Source organism: Pseudochaenichthys georgianus, chromosome 18, assembly GCF_902827115.2.
Source record: "Pseudochaenichthys georgianus chromosome 18, fPseGeo1.2, whole genome shotgun sequence".
Taxonomy (NCBI): domain Eukaryota; kingdom Metazoa; phylum Chordata; class Actinopteri; order Perciformes; family Channichthyidae; genus Pseudochaenichthys; species Pseudochaenichthys georgianus.
The window spans coordinates 8,716,383-8,738,800 of record NC_047520.1 but is presented as its reverse complement, the minus strand read 5'-3'; the positions used below and the strand labels follow the sequence as shown (position 1 = coordinate 8,738,800).

The window sequence follows — 22,418 nt, the reverse complement described above, 5'->3', positions numbered from 1 at the left end:
ATACACAATACAAAGAAAATACCAAATACATTTGAATACTCACACTTTCACTAGGCAACATAATTATACTACAGAAACATATTGACATTGGATTATATATAGTTTAAAGATAAGATCAATATAAATAGAACCTTTATTAATCCACGTAGGGAAGGTCATGTGTGATAACAGCAACAGAATAAAAAAATGAACACAGATAGTAGTACACCTAATAAGAATAAAAGTCAAATACAAAATACAATAAAATAATAATAAACATGTATTAACAGTATTCATATGCAAATAATGTGAGTTAAATACGAGTTAAAGTGTATTTGAATGCAGGACTCTTACTTGTAAAAGGACATTATTATGGTAGTATTTCTACTTTTACTTAAATAAAAAGAGCTTATTTCCCTAAATAATAAAAATGCTGGTGGTGGTGAAGGGTGGTTGGGAGCGTACGTAAATCAAAGGCGGCTACGTAATTACGTCACACGCCGCGTTGGCTCGCAAAAAGTGGTGAAAAGTTTTTTGGACCCCCTCCTCTGTATGTTTTTGTTGGGGGAAAAGTTGTTGGTAGTTGGTCGTGTGAATGTAGCGTTTCCCCGTCGGTTTTTCGCCCCTCGGTAACAATGCGGGGGAATGCGCACAGTTTTCTACTACTTTAAAGTCGGACCGCGAGTTTGTGAGCAGGGTTACAGACGCATTACGTCCTCCGGCTCGGACTGAAAAATCTCAGTGGCCATCATCGTTTCACCTCTGCCGTCTCGTTAGCCACCTAGCTGCTAACTAACTCCCCAACAAAGTTAACCTCGCCTCATAGTGTTTGCTTCCCCCGTGGCAACTTCCAGCAGAGATGGCGGAAACCAAAATAATTTATCACATCGACGAAGAGGAGACGCCGTACTTGGTGAAGATACCCATTGCTGCCGAAAATATAACTTTACTGGATTTTAAACAGGTCTTGAACAAGCCAAACTACAAATTCTTCTTCAAGTCTATGGACCAGGATTTCGGGTGAGCTGCTGGGTTTTCTTTTTTTAATCCTTTAGCAGGGAAGAGCTTTGTAGTTTCCCTGCAACATTAGGAGTGACAAACAGCTGGTAGTAAGAGTACATATATTTAAATGCAGAGGTGGAAGAAGTACTCAGGTCCTAGTAAAACTACCAGAGTGTAGGAATGTGTAGAAGTCCAGCATTCAAAATGTTAACCAAGTCAAAGTACAGAAGTATTAGCATCAACATATACTTAAAGCACCATAAACAGATTCCAAAATAATATATATTATGATGTGTGATGCATTAAAGTGTTTATCAAAGGTGAAGCTAGTTGTAATGACTTTATATACTTCAGGGTAAATTGTGAATTTCAAACCAGGTGTAACTAACGTCATTTTTAAGTGTTTATATTCCACATTATTAATGGAAAATCTAAGTAACTAAATATATGACGTAAAAGTATTGGAATAAAAGTACATGATTTAACTCAGGACTCTAGTTGAGTAGAAGTAGCAAAACAATGAAATACTCATGCAAAAGTACCTCAAAATTGTAAAATTAAGTAAATGTACTTCGTTACTTTACACCACTGTTTAAATGCTGTGACAAAAGTTGTACTCGTTGTAAAACAGCCATTATTTTCTTAGTGGGGGAGCGTTAACTTGGCGTAAGTAAACACTTAACATTCTTGGCTAATTAAAAAAACAAAACCTTACAGGAATGCATGCATGTCAGAAAAGTCACGCAATCCTATCTTGTGACCAGCTGTCGTGTATTTGTCAAACGGGGTGAAAACGTATGGTGAAAGGATAATACACTTGAATGAAGCCGGTCGCCATTGAACCTCTCCTAATCAGTAAAAAGTTACAACGACTAGTGATGCATTTCCAAGTGCTTCTATAAATACTGAGTGTCTGTAGGCTGGGGACATTTCTCAGGAAACATCATCATTACAATGAGAGGCATTCCCTGTCCCTGCTGCTTTTCTTTGCCCTAATCCTCATCCCTCCCACCCCCCTTCAGTCCATCATCTTGTGAAATCCTTCGCCTTTTCATTCTTTCGGGACTGAGGCCAGGGTTTTGTCTCCCCTCTTTAACACTTTGGCCCGCCAGCCATCCTTTCATTCCCTGGCTTCATCCCTTCCTCCCAAGAAAAAGCCGTCTCCTCTATCAATTCATCTTTTTTTTACTTTCTGTGTAGCTGCTGTGCACAGGAATGTATGTTTGTGGTTTATTCACCCAGCGAGAGTGTTGGATGAGTTTTAAAGCTGGGCTATTTGCCTCTTCTGCCCTTTGGATGGCAACACCGGAGCCGGGGCCAAAGAGCTTCAGTATCGGCTCAAACACAACGAGATGAGATGGCTTTTCTTTGGGGCTTGACAGAGCTGGCATCATTTGAATATTAATAGCAGCACCAGTTACTGACATCATGTAAAGATGTTCCTTTTCTGTGGTGAGAGGCGTTTTTACAATACTCAATGCCTGGCTGAAATGTTTAGAAATGTCAGTACATTTCAGTTTTATATTCGGGTTGTTATAGCAAGTTAATAAGTTAATTTCTCAAATGATGGGAGACGCTTGCTTTTTACCATATTTGTAGTTTGAAGGCTCAGTTATTTACTTTTCTTTTAGCAAAAATACACAGTAAATAATGACAATCACTTTTAGGCCTCGTTGGACTATATTTAATTATTATCAAGTAAACTTTTAACAAAACTACTTATGTAGAAGAACGGATTTAAGTGCATGTCCACTGTGTTTCCACAGCAATATTATTTTTGGCATTTCTTTTCTCTCCCAGGTGAATCTATCGATCATTTCCTTTATTATCTTTTTATCAAAAGACATACTAGAGAACGGTCCATCTCATGTTCCCAGAGCTCAAAGTGTTTGTCAGCCAACAATTCAAAACTGAAATATATTTTTCACCTACAATGTTACAAACCATAGAAAAGCCACAACCTTTCACACGTGGTAGTCCGAACCAGGGGTTGGGTTTTTGCCAGAAAAGGATTTATACCATAAATGGATTATCCAAATTACAGCAGATTATTTTTTGTTGCAGAACTGTCGTTTTAATGAACTTGCAAATGTGAGTGTACACCTAAATAACTATTACTGTCATTTGTACTATTTAATGGGCACAGTTAAAACTTCAGAAAGCTCATTTTTTACATCCCAGTAGCAGTAGTCTTCATTTATTTATTTTTGCCTCACTAAATCAAGAGTGTGATTTGCAAGTTAGTAGTCAAATGAAGAGCTTGTCCAGTGTACACAGACATGACATTGTGTCATCATATTTCTGCTTCTAGGTGTTTTCCAAAAGCATAAAATCCTCATCTTAAAAAAGCCCCCCCACACCAAACTCCCAGCAGAGTTTTTCAGAGTATGGCAGAAAGACTCATTTTCTAAAAGTCAAATCGGCATCACGGTTTCATTTGAATACCTCCAACAGATGAAACTTTTCAAACATAGCTCTGAGTCAGCTGTCCAATCAAAGCAGGGACGTGTTTCCCCCCTTCTCCAGGAGAGGAGTGTGTTTTCATTTGCCCTGGTACAAGGCCAGCTGTCGAGCCGAGCTGTGTGTGTGGCAGTGGGGTGTGTGTGTGTGTGTGTGTGTGGGGGGGGGGGATCAGGTCAGGGCCGGAGCTGCGATCCTGGGGGCCGGACAGAGGCCATTTGCCGGGTGTCCGCGGGGAGAAGAAAGGGGAGACAGAGCCGGGGTTGTGTTCGCTTGGGGTTATTAGATATTCTCCGTCTGCTGGTGTGGAGGATCAGGAAGCGGTATAAGTAAGATTGATTGTTAGAAAGGCAATGCCGAGTTGGATGCAGGAATTTGATATCAGCCAGGGACTGGAAAGTGAGGAAGAGGGGGTGAAAACTTCAGGCCGTGTTAAATCTAACAGGAATAGGCATTAGGGCTACTCAATTTGTTGCAATGTAATCAAAATGGCAATATTGAATGTGAAATATAATCGCAGGAAGTATACTTAAAGGTTTGAACAACATTTTATGGAGTTGTAGAGGTATCCACACCTACCAATAGGATCCTACAGACCAATCAAAAACCAATATTGTTTGGTGTAGATCCTCCGGAAAACAATCGCATCATGCTAATCGTTCAATGATACTGAGATGAATGACATCGTAACCAAATACGTAAACTGCCACTTGATTTAATTTTCTCCCAAATTAATCTATCAATTGTATTCCCTGATTATGTATTTGGTCAACACATCGTGAGAATAGTTCATTTCCAGTTACCAGAGCTCAAAGTGACTTCTTCAAAGGACAACATAATCGCTCTTACTTATTTCCTCCACATCGTGCAGCCCTACTTAGCATATTTCGGCGTTGTTTGTACATTAGGCGATGCATTTTAGAGTGTGTGAAATGACTCTCGACTGCGGTCGGTTGTTTGTTTGGACGACCGTGGAAAGAAGACAATTGCAGTCCTCGGGAGAAGGATGCAGCATCTGTTCATCCGCAGTGTTGGGGGGGGAAATTAAACGGTTGGCAACAAACGAGTTTAGCGAACGTTCAGTAGTCACACGCACGGCATTCAAAAGCCAAGTGGTCCTGTAGCTGTTCCCCACAACAACCCGGGCGTATGTTCACACTCGCCCACAAAACCAGCTCTCAACAGCTGCTTACGAAAGCCCAGTGGAGCCTGACCAAGTCTCGCACACATGAGAGGCCGGCATAGGAAGCTGGAAAAATAACTTTTGAAGCAGTCAAGTGTCCTCTCTGTAACACTCAGCCCAGCCCCTGTCCGTGTAATCTGCTGTAATAACATAGTACAGGCTGCTGGGGGGGAATTACACAGTTTAGGCCTGGTGTTTGTCTTTCTGACGAACATGCAGGAATACTACAGAGGGGCCCGGCGGATGTGCCTTTGAGGAGCTTTGCTTTGTGTTGCGTGTATTGGATTTGCATGCATTTAATTGACTGACTGTAATTTGTCAGCGAGCCACAATAGCAGTAAGTGTGGGATTTAGCGCGTTGAATGAATTCCAATGGAGTCTGTCACCAGCCGGAGGAAGCTAATTAGGATTGTTTGTTCTTTTCTTTGATATCTGCTGTGCTCATTCAACGCTTCAGGGCTTGGCTGGTGTTTCGGTAATGCGATTAGCAGACTATAATCCCAGTGATATAATTGTTCTTTCATTACAAGTAGATTTTATTCGTATGATGCAAATTGGATTTGAAAGAGTAGCTGGTAGAAGCAAGAGGATTTTCAAGTGCAGTTGTTTCCCCGGCATTTTTGACCATGGCAGTGACCATGGTGTCTTTTTAAAAAGTGCAGCTTCAGGCTACCAATAAGCTACGTGTTGTCTTTTAGCTAGAGGCTAACTGTTAGCTCTGCTGTGTGACTGGGTGACTCGCCAATATTAGGCAGTTATAGTCCAATCATGGCTGCCCTTCTTTACGGCTAAATAGAATTTTATGAGTTTTCAGTCAAATGTTATGAATATTTTATCATTAAATTGTTCAATTCAATATTTCAATTGATATCCCCCCCCCACAAATGAGCAGATTCTCAATATCTTAGTATTGGGGCTAAAGAAAACCTGATCAGGACATCCAAGTGTAAAATAAGTTTAACTTGACAACCCTCCTTTTAAGAAAATCACTTTAACATTGATTCCTGGTGAGTAAAAACCTTGCAGGTGTTGATATGATATACGCCAAAGTATTGCTCAACTAGAGTCACTTGAGTCAGTTTTGTTAGGTGATCCATAAAACATCTGTAACACATGTAAAACAGTACGGCGGGCGAACAAGGACAGCTTGTCATAACACATCCTAGTCGTATTTCTGAAATAAGCCAAGAATTTGATTTAGTTCAGCCATGTCATATCATAAATCACTTCTCCAGCAGTTCCACATTTTCTTTATGACTCGACTAAAGCCTCGGTGTTGTGTTCAGATTTAATTCCACGCTGTACCATCGAGGCAACGTGTACATAATGTTAGCTAGAACAATTTAAACCTGATGCTAACTGTGTCTCTTTTGTTTTTCAGGGTGGTGAAGGAAGAGATTTCCGATGACAGTGCCAAGTTGCCATGTTTCAACGGCAGAGTGGTCTCATGGGTAAGAAACAATAAAACCTGTTGCGTAAATATAAATGCTAGTGAACTCATTTCCCACAAAGGCTTCTGTGCAAATGTGAAGAACTGGCTTTCATCTAGAAAATCAGCCAGCATCGGCATGTTTCCAGAAGCCACGTTTCCTTTTCCTGTGCTGTCCCCCCCTCGGACTAATGATGTTGTCTAATGAGCAGCAATAAAATAAAGTAATACATTTTAATGGGAGCCATTTAAGATGGAGTTGTATGTCATGTTGTGGCATACTAGATTTTAAAGTAAGGCTTGTTCTTTGGGTTAGGGTTCTTAGTTAAAACATATCTTGGAAGAAATCCCCTCTATTAGTGGGAAAGATGAACAGACAACACAACCAGGTTAAACGAGAAGTAACACTCGCAGTATCTATGAGACGGGGTTCTTCTTACGGTCATTAAAAACCTGGAAAAGTCATGGAAATTGAAAAAGCTAATTCCAGGCCCTGGAAAAGTTATGGAAAACAATATGTTTTGGAAAAGTCATGGAAATGTAACTAAAGTTGCATCAAATATAATTTATATTTTATCCATCTAATAAATACTGTATAGTAATGAAATGTAAAATGGCATTTAACTGTCGAGGTATTTTGCTGGTGAGAGATTTGTAGTTGCTTTAGCGTGTTGAAGCTACTATTTGATTTGTTTTAGATAGGCACGACATGTTTCAGACCTTATTTTCCTGTTCCATGTTCAAATAAACCATTTTCAGTGGTACCGCTGAGAGAGTCATCTTTTTGGTCATGGAAAATGAGGTAAAGGTCATGGAGAAGTCATGGAAAATCATTGGTGAAAAAGTGTATGAACCCTGATGAGAAGACATTTTCTTGGAGCGTAACACCTAAATCATGTACCTGAGGTAGGGCTGCTCGATTATGGCAAAAATCATAATCTCAATTATTTGGGTCAATAATTGATATCACGATTATTAAAAACGATTCTCCATTTACTTTGAAAACATCCATTTATTGGAGAATAAAAATGTGAACAGTTGATTACCCTGAACTTTAAGTATCATTCAACTGAAAAACCAATAATAAAAAAAAATAAAAAGTAATAATAATACAAAAATAATAGTTTTTTCGTAATCGTTGCATGCCATAATACGATTAATTGAGCAGCCCTACCTGTGGCTTAGCTAGAGTATAACATATTCACATTTGCTCCATTTAAGTAATTTTCTTTCCTTTTTTTAGTGTCATGGATTACAGGACATCTTAAAATCATCTTGACACTTTCTTTATTTTGCTATATGTTTACCGCTGTTTTTACATAACATTTGAAGAGATTTTTACAAGGAATAGGGGGAATGGCAAAATATCCAATTTGTGTAATAAACAGGTTTACCCTCCTGTCTTAATAGAGACACTGTGCTAAGATATAGCATCTATTCCCCAGAAGTGTTTCCTGTATTGTGTCTTTCTATGGTTTTAGGTATTGCATTAATGCAGTCAACCAGCAATAATATTCCTTTAAAAAAAAGAAAGAAGGGCTAAACCAACAGTAAAGAAAATAAAAGTTTGGCTGTTTTCTTTGAGATTTGACTGTTTTTACACTTGGCAGTCGGCATGCGTTTTTAAAGTCTCATACTTTAAAGATTTTGCTAGGTAAGCCGATTTTAAAAGTCACTAAGTCTGCCGACACATAATCGAATACATCTGTATATCACAGTGATTGTTTGACCAAGCAGCATGTGGGCTTTAGCTTTTCTCCAAGAAAATCTTTCTCATTGTGTTGATCTAAACTCAAGCTTGCGAGCTTCTAGCACAGTTCCCAGTTACAGTACAGTGCGTTGCCAGATACAGTCTTCATACTTTCCATTTCCCCCGTAAAAGGCCCAGTTGTTGTGCCCCACCTTGCGAGTTACATTAGAATAGAGACAAAACACGGGGACCGGGCACAGATGAGCAGGTTTGAGGCCGAGGCATCTGTTAGGTGCATAAGAAGGAGAGAAGGCTTTAAAGAGGGGGGGAGGGGGGGAACAAAGCTCGGAGACCAGAGGGACTGATATGTGAGCTGCAGGCCAAGACGGATGGAGGGATCCCAGAAGAAGAGTGTTTCATGGACTCAAAGCCATTAGTGGGGAGGGGGGAGCAGGGAGGGGCCGTCTGTACCGGCTGATAGGCTCCATTCGGTTGAGTTATTTTGTCGGGGAATGCGTTTAAGAATCTGAACTACACCAAACGTCGAAAGACTAGGTTATTTTCAAGTGCATAGATACTGAATATTCCCAGCATTGTTAGAATATTTTCATTCTTATATTACTGCTAATAGAGTGGTCCGGGAATGAGTCTTAAAACCTGGGAACGAGTTAGCATTTTACCACTGCTGGTTCCCTAATCTCGAAGGCAACGTCTTTTTAAATATGGTTTTGGTTAGATGCCTGAATTTAGGTCTGGTTAACACACATTTAAGAGATTAATTACGACATAAAATACGTCAGTAAACTCCCCACTTGTTGTGATTTTCCAAAGCTTTTTTGTGTCTTAAAAAGATGGTTTCTAACAATGAGAAAAAACCAAATGTCAGCACGCCAAACCCAAGTCTACCTTTAGCTTAGCATAGGTGACAAGATGTAGTTCTTATATAGCTTTTTGCTAGCTATCTAGTTCTGACAATTGTATTTTCACTTTAAAAATGTGGTGTTAGAATGTGTCCTGTTGAACAAAACACATAACTTCCCTGAACCAATTTTCTGTAATATTTCAAATCTCATAGGAAAATCTAATCGTTTTAGTCGAGGGAGCCCTTGCGATGCTACCTTCCGTGTCGGACTACAACAATACGTCATCACTGCTCCTTATACTCCCATATTTATTTTTCCTAAACTGGTCTTAACTACGTCTTCCTCTCTTCCTGTGTGTGTTTTAATGGTCCAGGTAATTTGACGCTGCATGCCATTCATCCTAATTGTCCTTGTGTGCTAGCTCTGTGTGTGTCTGTGCGCTTGTAGGCACTTTTGTTGTATAATGAAGAGAGACAGGTTAAGTGTAGGATAGCATTTCAGTATGCCCTTGAGACGTCCATCTGAAAAGAGCCCAGTGTTGGTGTGTCAAAGTAATTGACATCTTACCCTGCTTTTCCTCCCCCTGTCCTTTCATCCCTCTTGTTTTCTCACCCTCTCTTTTTTTAATTTGTTTGATTGTCATCTCTACCTACATCTTTTTGTGCTCCTCTTGCAGCTGGTGTCTTCAGACTCTCCAACAGCAGAGCTTCCAGTGGCTGTGGTCCCACCGGTGGAGACGACTACCCAGCCTTCGCCCCCTCCTCCCCCTCTCCCTCCCCCACCTGTAGAGAGGACCGGGGGCATCGGGGACTCCAGACCGCCCTCCTTCCAGTAAGCAACACTCGTTTGAAACATGAATTCCTCTGTTTATTTACCCAGAGAGGGGGCATCACAAGTAGGGCTGCTCGATTATGGCAAACATCATGATCTCGATTATTTGGGTCAATAATTGTAATTGTGATTATTAAATGCGATCATTCATTGACTTTGAAAACATCCATCTATTGGAGAAAAAAAGTGTGAACAGTAATGTTTTTAACAGTTGATTGCCCTGAACTTTAAGTATAATTCAACTGAAAAACCAGTATTAAAAAAAATAATAATAATAATAATAAAAAATAATCGTTATTTCGATTAAGTTGTTTTCGTAATCGTTGCAAGCCATAATAGTAATCGCGATTTAAAATACGATTTTTAATTAATCACAAGGCGTTGAAACATGCTCACAAGCTGCACATGTCTCCCTTCCTTTTAGCCCCAACATACACTAGTGCTTCTCCCATAGCTGTGATGTAGAAACGGTATATTTTCCTGAATATCTCACACACTCCCAGGATTAAGTTACTACAAGAATAGCGTGAATACTACAGCTCATTTAAACCTGATCTTAGTCGGGGCCGCCCTACCTAGACCAGTTCTGGGAGAAACTTTCTGTACACTAAACCTACACTTAATTTTGAAATGAACCTCACCTTATTCAGAGTTTAAGCAGTCTTTGGTTTAGAATATTGTTTTAAGAAGCGATCATTAGCATTTTATACAGTTGTTTTTTTGGTCAAGCTATTTAATGAGACCCAATATTTACTCCATTTAACCCTTTTTTGCTTTTCATAAACTCCTAAGAGCAATCTCTGTCTCTTAAGATGCTAAATGCTCCTCTATGTTCACTAGCTAGTTGCTAAATATGCAAAGTGACGGGCAGGTAGTTTATAGTATGTTTTCAGAGAACTTTCTCATCGAAATGTTGGTAATGAGACTAAACTTAAACATTGCGTGCTGTGAAACCAAACCAAAAAGCTGAAGGGGGCTAATACTTAAGCTAAAGGTAACTGCAGTCAGAGAGGTATCGCTGTGGGTTTGACACCACAAACTGTCCCTTTCACGTTTCACAGTTATTTGATCCATTGTTAATATAAAATAGTGATTATAGAAGCTTTAAAGAATATGAAACAGCAATGCAATAGACACTTTTTGAATAAAAGATGCTTTAAATACCCTTTTTCTCTTCTAGCATCTACTAAAATATCAGGAACACGTTATTGTTAATACATTTGGAACGTGTAGGGTCTAAAACAAAGTATTTTAATAGCTTCTCACCATCCCTGTTCTCTCTGAGTTTGGTTCAGGGGTCACATGGAGTTCACAGTCGTCACCGCAACCTGCCATTACAACTGCAGCGCTCTCATTCATTGCTTATCTTTGGATCTTGTCTCGTCCTGTCTTGAGACAGCAGAAGGGTTCCCTCATTGTTTTTGCATTCACTTTGAAATTAAACAATTTAACTTCCCCAAATGTGTTGTTTAACCCCCCTATTGTCTTTGTTTCCCCCCCATACTTTGGTGTTTGCGGTCAAATTTGACCGGTCCTGTTTTAACTGCTATTACATTAACACAAAAACCATTAATCATCACCAAATTTCATTTAACACCCTTTCAAACCGTACATATTGTATCAGACTACTAGTACACATGAAAAACTGCAGTACATATACAAAGAATAGACACTGAACATGTATTGCGTGTGCCAGGTGTGATCCATGTGGGGGGATGGGCACATAAGAGCGGGAAGTGTGTCGAATTGTTCTGTGTGTTTGTGAGTGCCAGGTGTGATTCACATAAGGGGGGATTGGGCACATAAGGGTGTGTGTGTGTGTGTGTGTGTGTGTGTGTGTGTGTGTGTGTGTGTGTGTGTGTGTGTGTGTAACACATCTTAGACTAAATCATCCAAAATGCAATCAAAGTGGTGATCAACAATTTTGTATGTTCAAATATCTACTGTGAAGGATATCATAAAGCCTTAATGCAATCGAAGAAAAAAAAAAGTTATGATTTGACTCAAAGAAGAATCCACCGCTCTAGTTAGTTATTTCCAAGCTGGGCAAATTGCAGGGTCTCTGAAATTTATCTGGCGCTCATGGAGAACCACAAGGCGTTCTCTGTCTTCCTATGACATGTGAACAGAATATTTGAAGCCCCATGTTGGCTTATTTTGGCATTTTGCCCGAGTTTATCAGACATTTCACTGAGTGCTTCCTGTCCTTTCAGTCTCCATGTGAGCTGATACATTAGGCGTTGATAGCTCTCCTGTCATCTGATAGTTTCCGTAATGATTTAAACACGGTTACAGGATATTAAAGTGTCAGTCAGCCTCTGTATACAATTTAATGGGATTTCAGAATATCATATGTCAAATCCCTATATGGAAGTAGCAAGTTGAAGTGGATCTTATTGCCATCTGTACGTTTAAACAGTCAAACTTTTATCATGTGTTTTTATTTGTGTCTATTTTTGATCTGCTGCATATACTTTGCAATTGCCCCTGTATAATGTTCTTTGGGATCAAACACTTCAAAATTCTAACATTTTAAACCTATTGTGAAAATGTTGAGCGGCGAAATATTAGCTTATTCAAGAGTTTGAGTCAATTGTTTAATGCTAGTGTATAAACTTCAAAAAGTTCCCCGTACGTTTCATGTTGTTTCCATTGTACTTGACATCCTCGTAAAGGCTATGCTGGAAAAACAGATGTCTCTTTAGTAAAGATATAACGTATAAACCAAACGTTGAAATCTCGTCATGCTTTATTTTATCTTTTTATAGCCCCAATGCGACCGGCAGTGTGGAGACCCTTGACGACCAGACTGAGACGGAGTCTGTAGTTTCCTTCAGGAGGGAGAGGCCTCGGCACAGAGATGGCATGGAGCCGCACGGTGAGAAACAGCAGAACACATTGGCCAACATCCAAACAATGAATATGTGATAGAATCAAGGAATGTCAAGAAGTGGGGGATGTTTGCAATTCCATAGAAGGAAAAGGCAAACGCTGACTTGAGCAAACACGAAAACTCACGGCCAATATCTTCTTCTGTGGTGTCGCAGGGCCTCGCATCAACGGGCAGAGTCGCCTGGAGCGCCACCTGGCAGGTTACGAGAGCTCCAGCACCGTGATGAGCAGCGAGCTGGAGACCACCAGCTTCTGCGACTCGGAGGACGACGACACCATGAGCAGGTGGGCGGAGACTGAGAGCATGTCAAGTTAAAGGGGCCCTATTATGCTCTTTGGGGTTTCCCTTTCCTGTAGTGTGTTATATGGAAAGTTCCCTCCAGAGGGACTTTCTGTCCCACACACTGCCTGGAATGCCTCCATTGGACTCCGCTACATAGTGACATCATTATGTGACACTCGCACTTCTATTGGCTATCGTTCCAACACATTGTACTGGTTTCAGACAGAGGGTGAAAAGAGGTGCTGCAGCACGATTACAAATAAAGACCTTTTTGAACATTAAGGCATGTAAACATGTCACTGTACAGGCACAGAATACAAATATAAACCTGAAGAAAAAGAAAATGTCCTCTTTAAAGTCTGCTGTTGCCACCCCTCCACTTATCTCAAGGGACACTAAACTATTTTTAGTTTTTGTCCACCTTCCATATGAACAGATAATGGTAATTGGATATATATATATATATATATATATATATATATATATATATATATATATATATATATGCTTTTATGTGAATGCGCTGGTTGCCATTTATTTTTCATTGCATTCATCCTTCTATTTAATTGTTTTGGAGTGCATTTAGACCACTGTTGAATAAGATACCATGTTTACTCAAGGATCCCTGATTAGCTTCCTTTGTCGTTTTGGGCTTTTTTGACACACAAAATAGCCCTATGAAAGGTTTGTGACGGCATGTTTCTCTTCTGACCTTTCACCTTTGGACAACCTGTAGGTTCAGCAGTGCGACAGAGCAGAGCACAGCCTCCAGGCTTCTCAAGCGGCACCGCAGACGCAGGAAACAGCGCCCCCCGCGCCTGGAGAGGGTATGTACTGTTCGGCTATCCTATTCACCTCACATTCTCTCATGTTGTTGTTGTTGTTGTTTTGTCATGGCGTTCTTTGGTAAATCAAGTGTGTAGAGAGCCATTGAACTGGTTTGCTCAGAGTACATATTTCTGTCAGTGTTTGTAAACAAATCTCATGGCAATTTTGTGGTTCCCCCGCTCCCAGGCCTCCTCCTTCAGCAGCGTGACGGACTCCACCATGTCCCTGAACATCATCACCGTCACGCTCAACATGGGTCTGTGACCTCTGATTGATGACATCCATAAACAATGTGTCAAATGAAATGCTGCACGACACAAATCTGTGCGTGGTTTTAACACTACTTTTGATTTTTCAATAATACAGAGAAGTACAATTTCCTGGGCATCAGCATCGTGGGCCAGAGCAACGAAAGGGGGGATGGAGGCATCTACATCGGCTCCATCATGAAGGGAGGAGCTGTGGCTGCGGACGGACGCATCGAGCCGGGTGACATGCTGCTGCAGGTGAGGAGAGAGTGTTGTCATCTTTATTTTAAATACATTTGTATCTGGATCTTTAGTTGAATACTGGTGTAGCTTTTTTGCTTTTCCAGAGTTTTTTTTATAAGCTTATAAACAGAGTTGGTTCAGATTTGGAATGAAATAGTTTTGAAGTGCTGAGATATATGAATGCGTGTTACTGGTTTTTACCACTAAATGTAATGCCTCCTTTCAAATGCAAACAAACTCATCAGTGCCTTTGAAATGATAATTCTCCAAAAAAAAGGTGAGACAGAAAAGAAATGTGCGAGGTTACAGAAAGCAGATCCGGAAAAATGATCGATGTACGACATGAAATCGGTTATCAAAATACCTGCCCTAAATGCAATCCTTTTCTTGCTCTCCAAAACGCTCCAAGGTGAATGACATCAACTTTGAGAATATGAGCAACGACGATGCAGTGCGGGTCCTGAGGGAGATTGTACACAAGCCAGGGTGAGCTGCTGCTTTTCTCCCTTTAGACATTATCACTTTGGTCTGTCGCATTGATAATAATGTTCTCTTGTCTTTGTGCTTATCGCAGGCCCATCATCCTCACAGTGGCAAAGTGTTGGGACCCCTCTCCTCAGGGCTACTTCACTCTGCCTCGCAGTAAGCACCGTTTCTCCTCTTACCTTAATACCTTTGCTGCCGTTACAGCTTCCTAACCTCTTCTCCTCCTGTGCAGATGAACCAATCAGACCCATCGACCCGGCAGCGTGGGTGAGCCACTCGGTGGCCATGACCGGAGCTTACCCCGCCTTCCCAGGCAGCTCCTCCCTCAGCACCATCACCTCCTCCTCCTCCGTCACCGAGACCGAACGTGAGAACCATAAACGATATCCTCCGCTTCTTTCCCCAGTTTCTTTGTCTGTGGATATCCAAAGCCTGGATGAGGTTATTTTTGTAAAGTATCTGTCTCTCTGCTTTTGTCGCTGTTGTTATGCGACTTGATAAATGATGTCTGCTTCTTTCATGCCCTAAACTTACCCTCCTGACCTTCTCTGCTACAATTTCACTGTCTGTTCTCTTTTAGTTATCCTTATATATCTGGACTCCTTCGTCCTTCCTTCCTTTTTTTCTTGTTGCATTTGAAGACGTTTTATGATTACAGAGCACACACACAACAAAATGAAATACACTTAAAACTATCGACAAACGGAGTTAAAAAGGTCAGAAGCTGGTAAAGGAAAGCATTAACATCAAATGACGGCATGTAGTTAACAGATAACATACTCGCCAGTTTCTCCCCTCTGATTTACAATTCTCATATACTGTACATTTCAATTAGACATCTTTATATATGTGGAGTTTATCTGGATATCTTTGTACTCTTGTGAAAAGGAATAAGTAACAATCTTTCGTCTTCATCTCTTCTTGTGTTTTATAGTGAACGCTTTATTATCGAGATCATGCAATGTTATTATTTGTTTATTGATTGCTATGAACCTGTCTGAGGACCACAGATGGAAATGAGCTATTGGCTATAATCTGGCATATTGCATCTCTTCTCTTTGCTGAGATTAATGTTTTTCTATAAATAAATACAAATAAAATTCCTCTCTCCAGGTTTTGATGACTTCAATCTATCCCTGCACTCTGACATGGCGTCCGTTGCCAAGGCGATGGCCTCTCCGGAGTCGGGTCTGGAGGTCAGGGACCGCATGTGGCTCAAAATCACCATCCCCAACGCTTTCCTCGGTGAGAACAGAACAGATAGGGCTGCTCAATTAATCGTATTTTAATTGAGCATTTAAAATGAGTATTTTAATATGGCTTGCAACGATTACGAAAACAACGTAATTGAAATAAAACGATTATTTTTTTATTATTGTTACTTTTTTTTTTTTTTTTTTGGGTTTTCAGTTTAATTATTTTCTCCAATAAATGGATGTTTTCAAAGTCGATGAATAATCGCAATTTCAATTATTGACCCAAATAATCGAGATTATGATTTTTGCCATAATCGAGCAGCCCTAAGAACCGACGAGGGAGCACATTGGTTGCATGAACTCTCCATGCCGCAGAGGACTTTGCAGGGCCGGCATTATGGTCTCAGAATTAAAACCTTGTGACTTCCTACCAACATCTGCTAAATTGGAATCACCTGCAACTGAATCACAAGAAGCGATTACATAAACTACGTCCATTATCTGCTTTCTGAAAAGAACATTTAATTTTCTTATCATTTCTGCTGCATTTACAGTTTGTCTTACATATTTAGTCTCGAGTGCTTATCTACAAGAAACAACATTTTTCCCCTTTATTTTTTGATACTGTCTGATTTAGTTGTTTAATGACAATTATTGATTTAGTAGTTGGACTTTTTCTCATACATGTAATGACATATTTAAAGGGGACCTATTATGCTCATAGCTGGAGGCTCTGTTATGATTGGTCCCTTGCTTAGAGATGTCCCGCCCCTTAGCCTAGCATGTACAATGTGTAGGAGGGCTAGACAATAGAAGTGTGAGTGTTTCATAGTAATATTACTATTATGTGGAAGTAAACAAAGGACTACAATGCAGAGGGGAGTGTGTGGGGGAGAAACGTGCCACATGCACTAAAACCTATATCACACACTACAGGAAAGGGAAAAGAATAATAGGGCTTCTTTCATTTACAACATAGCAGTTGTTATTTTGCACCTTTTATTCCAGCTTAGTATACCTTTATTTATTTAAGAATACTTTGAATAATAAAAATGTTATATTTAATTTTGGTTGATAAAGTTCCACCTCATCTTACATGCTTCCTCCTCCACCAGGCTCAGACGTAGTGGAGTGGCTCTTCCACCACATCGAGGGATTCCAGGACCGCCGCGAAGCCCGGAAGTACGCCAGCAACCTGCTGAAGGCCGGCTTCATCCGGCACACCGTCAACAAGATCACCTTCTCCGAACAGTGCTACTACGTCTTCGGAGATCTAAGCGACTGCGAGAACTGTGAGTTCCCCCGAAATAACAACAAAGCGCGACTCAGATCTGTCGGCATGAACGTTAACGCTTAATTACATTTGCACACATTCCTCTTGTGAACACTCTGCTGCTTGTGTGAGTAAATCATGTGACATTTCCGTTATGGAAGGATTTCTTTAATGTGCTGCCATCCCTAAAGTTAGACTCTGCAGGAAGCACAACCACCAGAGAGGAAAAGCAACAAACTGCAGCGGGTTCAGTTGTAAAAACATGTCTCTCTTCCATCATTTTCATGGGTGCCGCGCCGGCTGACTTTAAATATATTAATTAAAAGATTTGAAGACATAATGCAGGGATTAGGGTAATTTTGTTTAGTGAGTATCTACTTTAGATCTTTAAGGAACACTTTGTATCCTCATTTATCTCCTCTCTCTGTTCCCCGCCCAGACATGGCCAACCTGTCGCTGAATGACAATGACGGCTCCAGCGGGGCGTCAGACCAGGACACCCTGGCCCCCCTGCCTCTCCCTGGGGCCTCCCCGTGGCCCATGATGCACACCTTCCCCTACCAGCCCTACCCCACACATGCCTTCTCCAGCCAGCCCCCTCCCTACCACGAGCTCACCAGCTACAGCTACGCCCCGGGCTCCACCGGCAGCCAGCACAGCGAAGGTGAGACACACAGCGGTCAGAAGCAGGTGTAAATCTGAACGGACATTATACTGGTTCCACTCACTCATTACAAATCACTGCTGTGCACAGAATACCATGAGTTTTTATGTTACTCTGCTATAGTTGCTGCTTACAGTTTATGCCATTTCTTGTATGAAAAAAATGGTACTATTACTGAATGGTTTTTGAGCTTTGAGCAGAAACTGCTGTTACAAGTTTTCTTGCTCAAAAGTGTATCTCACAAGGTGTAATATTTAAACGGTGGCAGTTTGACTTACTGGGATACTAGTTGTGGAAATTAAAGCTAGCTTAGCTTCTCAAACCTGTTTACATCTTATCACCATGACATTTCCTTTCTGCCCCCAGGGAGCCGAAGCAGTGGATCGACGAGGAGCGAGGGGGGGGGGTCGCCGCAGCACTAAAGGACCGGGCAGCACCGTCGGCGGGGGGGAGAAATCCCCCTCTGGCGGGGTCGGAGAAGGCGGAGACTCTCGCTCCGGCAGCGGCAGCGAATCAGAATACTCCACCCGCAGCAGCCTGAGGCGCGGCCACGGCTCCGCGGCCCCCAGCGAGCACAGCCACGCCTCCTCCCAGCGCTCGCACCACCACCGCATGCCCCAGCCCCCCCACATGTCCCCCTACCCGCCGGGCATCCTGCCGTACAACCCCATGATGGTGATGATGGTGCCCCAGCACGCACACCCCGCCATGACCGCTCACGCTCTTTCTCACCCGCAGCAGATGTCCGCGGCCCAAATGCACCCGGCTCTAGCCCAGATGCCCTCCTCCACCCCGGGGGGGCCTCCGGGTGCCCCCCCCACCCGTGACCTGGGCGCCGTGCCCCCAGAGCTGACTGCATCACGCCAGTCCTTCCACCTGGCCATGGGAAACCCCAGCGAGTTCTTTGTGGACGTCATGTAGATTTCATTTTTTCTGTCTCGTGTTGAGTGACCATTCACGTGAAGTTAGCGTACGGTTCCCACTTGTTTTGACGAGGATCTGGCGGTAGCTTTATGAGCTCTCAAGGGCCTATTGGAGTGAGGGCACTTGTTACAAATTTGGTGAGAACAGGGTTTAACTTTGACAAAGAAAACAAGACGAAATGAAAACGCAGTAAATGTGGTATACGGTATTTTCTTTTTTTAAATACACTACACAACAGTTATTTTCTCAAAGCTCAATCCACAATGACCAGTTCTGCTTTCTTATATCAGTAGACCTCAGGACAGATTTTGATTGTCAATCAGAGCTGCTCAACACGCTTTTTTTTTTCTGCAATCCTCAAAATGGAAAACATATATTATAGGCGGGGGAAAAGGTTCCCAAATCAACTACGAATGTCCGAGCCAAGAAGCGCACAGACCGCAGTTCGACACTAGAGGGTGCCAGGAACACTGTGTACTTGAAAGGATACAATCCTGTAGACAGGTTGGCAGCACAGGAGTATATTGAGTGCCTTACTCTTTGCATTTTCTGACATATTTTCACACTCCAGGTACATGAAACCAACTCATCATGTTTCAGCATTGTTTGACAATGAACTTTTCTGTATATACCTACTACTCCTATGTAAATGCGACACTACAAAAGCTCTAATGTGAAAAAATAAGGTCCAAAAATGTCAGTTGAACTTGTGTTTAGTAGTCACTGTCTAGGCCTAGTCGTCAAATAACTCTTATCGTGAGGACTTTTTCGGTATGGGACTGTAGCGGCTTAACGGTACTAATAGGTGAAAAGACAAGATGCTGAAAGCGGTACTTTTTGATAACATACAGTATCTTAAGTAACTGTGATCCAAATGCCCCATGCTTATTTTTATGTTACTGACTTGCATTATTCACCCGTTTCATTTTTGTATGAGTGACTATATAAATCATGTATAACCGAACTATTAAGGTGCTAAATGAAGATTCAACATTTCAAAAAAAGAATGACATGGACAGTGTCACATTGTTTGATTTCATATCGCCACCTTTGTTTGTGTACTTGAGAATAAATTTGATACTTACATACTGTTCAGACTTCTTTTATTTCAGGAGGGTATTCAAGCGTTTGTGAGCTGCATGGGAATGTTCTCATAAGTTGTGTAAATAAGTAGACTTGAGCAACAACTTTTGGTTTGCTTTCAGTGTTTGTTTGCCTTTCTAGGTATTTGTGAAACGGTTATTTCCGTCTTAATTGGTATAAATATTATATTGCCTCTTTGCTGGGTCAGACTGTAAACAGCTGCAGCTACAGCATTAAGCTATCTTTTAAAACCTTAAGCAACACTTTTAGTTCAGTATTTATGTGGAGGCTAAAGCATAGTGATAATGTATACATTTTTAGGCACAATTGAGATAATTTTTTGGTGTGTCCAAGTTTCTGTTCTTGAAATGAATACGATAATACTCCTGAAAACCTGAAGATTATATAAAGACATGGCAGGATGTATTATAGACCCCTTTCCTTTCTGTTTGTACCATAGTCATATATTTGTAATGTTGAATTTTTTGTATGTTTTGGCTTATATACAATAACCTGTAAATATATATACATAAAAAATAACTGCAATGTTTTTATTTGACTGATTTTTTAAAATAACTATATTGAGTTGCTTGTATAGAATACATTTGTTTATGATTCTACTCAGGGGCGTTTCCTGGACCTGGAAACATTAGGGGCTTAGCCCTGGCAGCAGGGACGTGCACAGACATTTGGAGGGGCTATTGCTCTAAACTGGAAAAAGCGCCTCCCCCCAAAAAAAATATAAGACCAAAACGATCATTACATTAACTGATTTGAACAGTAATTCACATCATCTCATTACAAAATAAGTAGGCAACTACTTGTATTCGGTGACTTGATTTTTTAAAATGAAAACCAGGGACATTTTTGGTTTTGCGGTCCATATCTCATTACACGATCTAATGTTAGAAACTATTAAAGAGAAATTGGGGGAAATTCTGTTCTAATGTAGTTTGACCATTGTAACTGCTGTACAGACATACTGATACAATAGGGCTTCTCTAATTACCTTAAATAAACTCACTAATTAATTAAACCAGTTCAATACGCATTATTCTTATCATTCTTTATGAGCGCAGTAACGGTAAGGTATCTAATTAGTTATTTATTTAGTATTCCATAACTTAATAACAGAGTTGCTCAAACTAAAGTGGAGACATGGCAGAAATCCTACAATGAAGTGGGACAGTGAAGTGTTCTTCTGAGAGAAGGCGGCCCCGTTGAGGGAGTTTACCATGGATGTTTAATAGGAGTTTACGGAGCAGATGAAAAGACACAGAAAGACAGAAGCACAATAACAAGTATATGTAGGTGTTTTTTTGTAAATAACCGACGGTGTCAAGAGGAAGTAAAGTCCCTCCCATGAGAAAACTCAAAGTCCATTTTCCAAAATCCGATACAGTAGCCTATAATAAATATAATATATATATATAACGTGACATGTGTAATCACACACTTAGCGATATAGAACAACAGACATAATAAAAACGTAGGCCTACCTGGTTTACAACACTTTTGTGGTCATACTTTGGAATGAGTAACACTGAAACGAGTTCTTCATTCAACATTTAGGGGCAAATACATATAAGAAGAAGGAGAAGAAGAAGAAGAAGTAAAATAAGTAGTAGAAGAAGAGTGAAGCTGGAGTGTTTTCCCGCAGCGAGACACTACAATACTAATTGTGGGCTCATCATGTTGATTCGACCACAGCAGAAAAGAAAAGAAAAACTCGCTCTCTCCAGAGGGGCAGGTCAGCCAAAAAGGGAAAACGGGCCGTTGCCCGGGCAACATTAGCCCGTACCTGTGCACGTCCCTGCCTGGCAGTATACAAAGTCATTCAAACTAGCTGCACCTTTACCAGCTCTGAGAACACTTTAATGATCAATCATTATACAACATATCATATATATTATTCTGAAATGGACCAATCTGCATAATGAATACTTTTAATTTGGTACTTTAACTATATTTTGATAATACTTTTCTAATTTTGAATGCTGGACTTTTACTGTAACAGAGTATTCCTACACAAGATCTGAGTACTTCTTCCACCTCTGTCTGATTTCAAACTCTTCCATTAACACCCTGAGTAAGTTTGCAACTGTGTGTTTTACTCCACTTTGTTCTAAATGAAACTGCAGCAGCTTGACCACAGAGCGTGCACGTTGTGATCAGCTGATTTTGCGCAGTTCTCCAGTGTGTGCGCGGGGCACAGAATGTGCACAGGAAGTCTCCCGCTGCAGCGAGTTGGCGGAGTTTTGGCACAATTCTGTTGTTCATTCATACCGACGTTAACCCTGTCTGTGCACAAGGTGAACAACTCTGTCTTCCAGTGATCTGCCTCCTGTAAAGCTTCACAGGTCCGTCAGTTATGTCCTGCGCGACTCGGCCAGTACCCAGTTCAGTCAGTCACAGAAAGTCCGAAGATTTTTTTGCAGGCAGCGAAACGGCAACGTAGCTGCTTAATGTCTTTGGTTTTTGTTGACATACATGTCTAGTAGTTTACTCCATTGAGTGTTGACAAGAAACACGTGTAGACAAAATATGTGTTTTGTTTTGATGTTTTGAGGTACGCAAAGGGGCGTAGTGAGGTTATGCAATTCAGTTTGTTGCAACCTCGCAACGCATGCGTACCTGCGTACCAGTTATGTGCACCCCTGATTATATTATTGAGGCAGAATTGTCCGGGGCTACAGAAAAAACATTTGGGGCTTTAAGCCAGGCGACGCCACTGATTCTACTGTTTCTTTCCCATTTATGCATTTCCTATTTCAGTCTCGGAACAGCCGATCCTGTAAAACTACATATATGTCCCGTAAAACTACACATCCCTTGATCACTGTACATCCGGGGAACCGTGC

The 22,418-nt window shown here is 41.0% G+C and overlaps 1 protein-coding gene across 1 annotated transcript; it reads left to right on the top strand.

Annotated features, from left to right (window-relative positions):
* Window positions 1–488: 488 nt before the first annotated feature.
* dvl2 (dishevelled segment polarity protein 2) lies at window positions 489–19,560 on the top strand. Its single transcript, XM_034105948.2, is given in 16 exon segments — window positions 489–999; window positions 6,006–6,075; window positions 9,283–9,437; window positions 12,206–12,315; window positions 12,485–12,614; window positions 13,349–13,439; window positions 13,627–13,696; window positions 13,807–13,946; window positions 14,341–14,417; window positions 14,506–14,573; window positions 14,650–14,784; window positions 15,531–15,662; window positions 16,729–16,905; window positions 17,326–17,550; window positions 17,917–17,948; window positions 17,950–19,560. Coding segments are annotated over 16 exon segments (2,295 nt in total). The 5' UTR covers window positions 489–838; the 3' UTR covers window positions 18,472–19,560.
* Window positions 19,561–22,418: the final 2,858 nt, after the last annotated feature.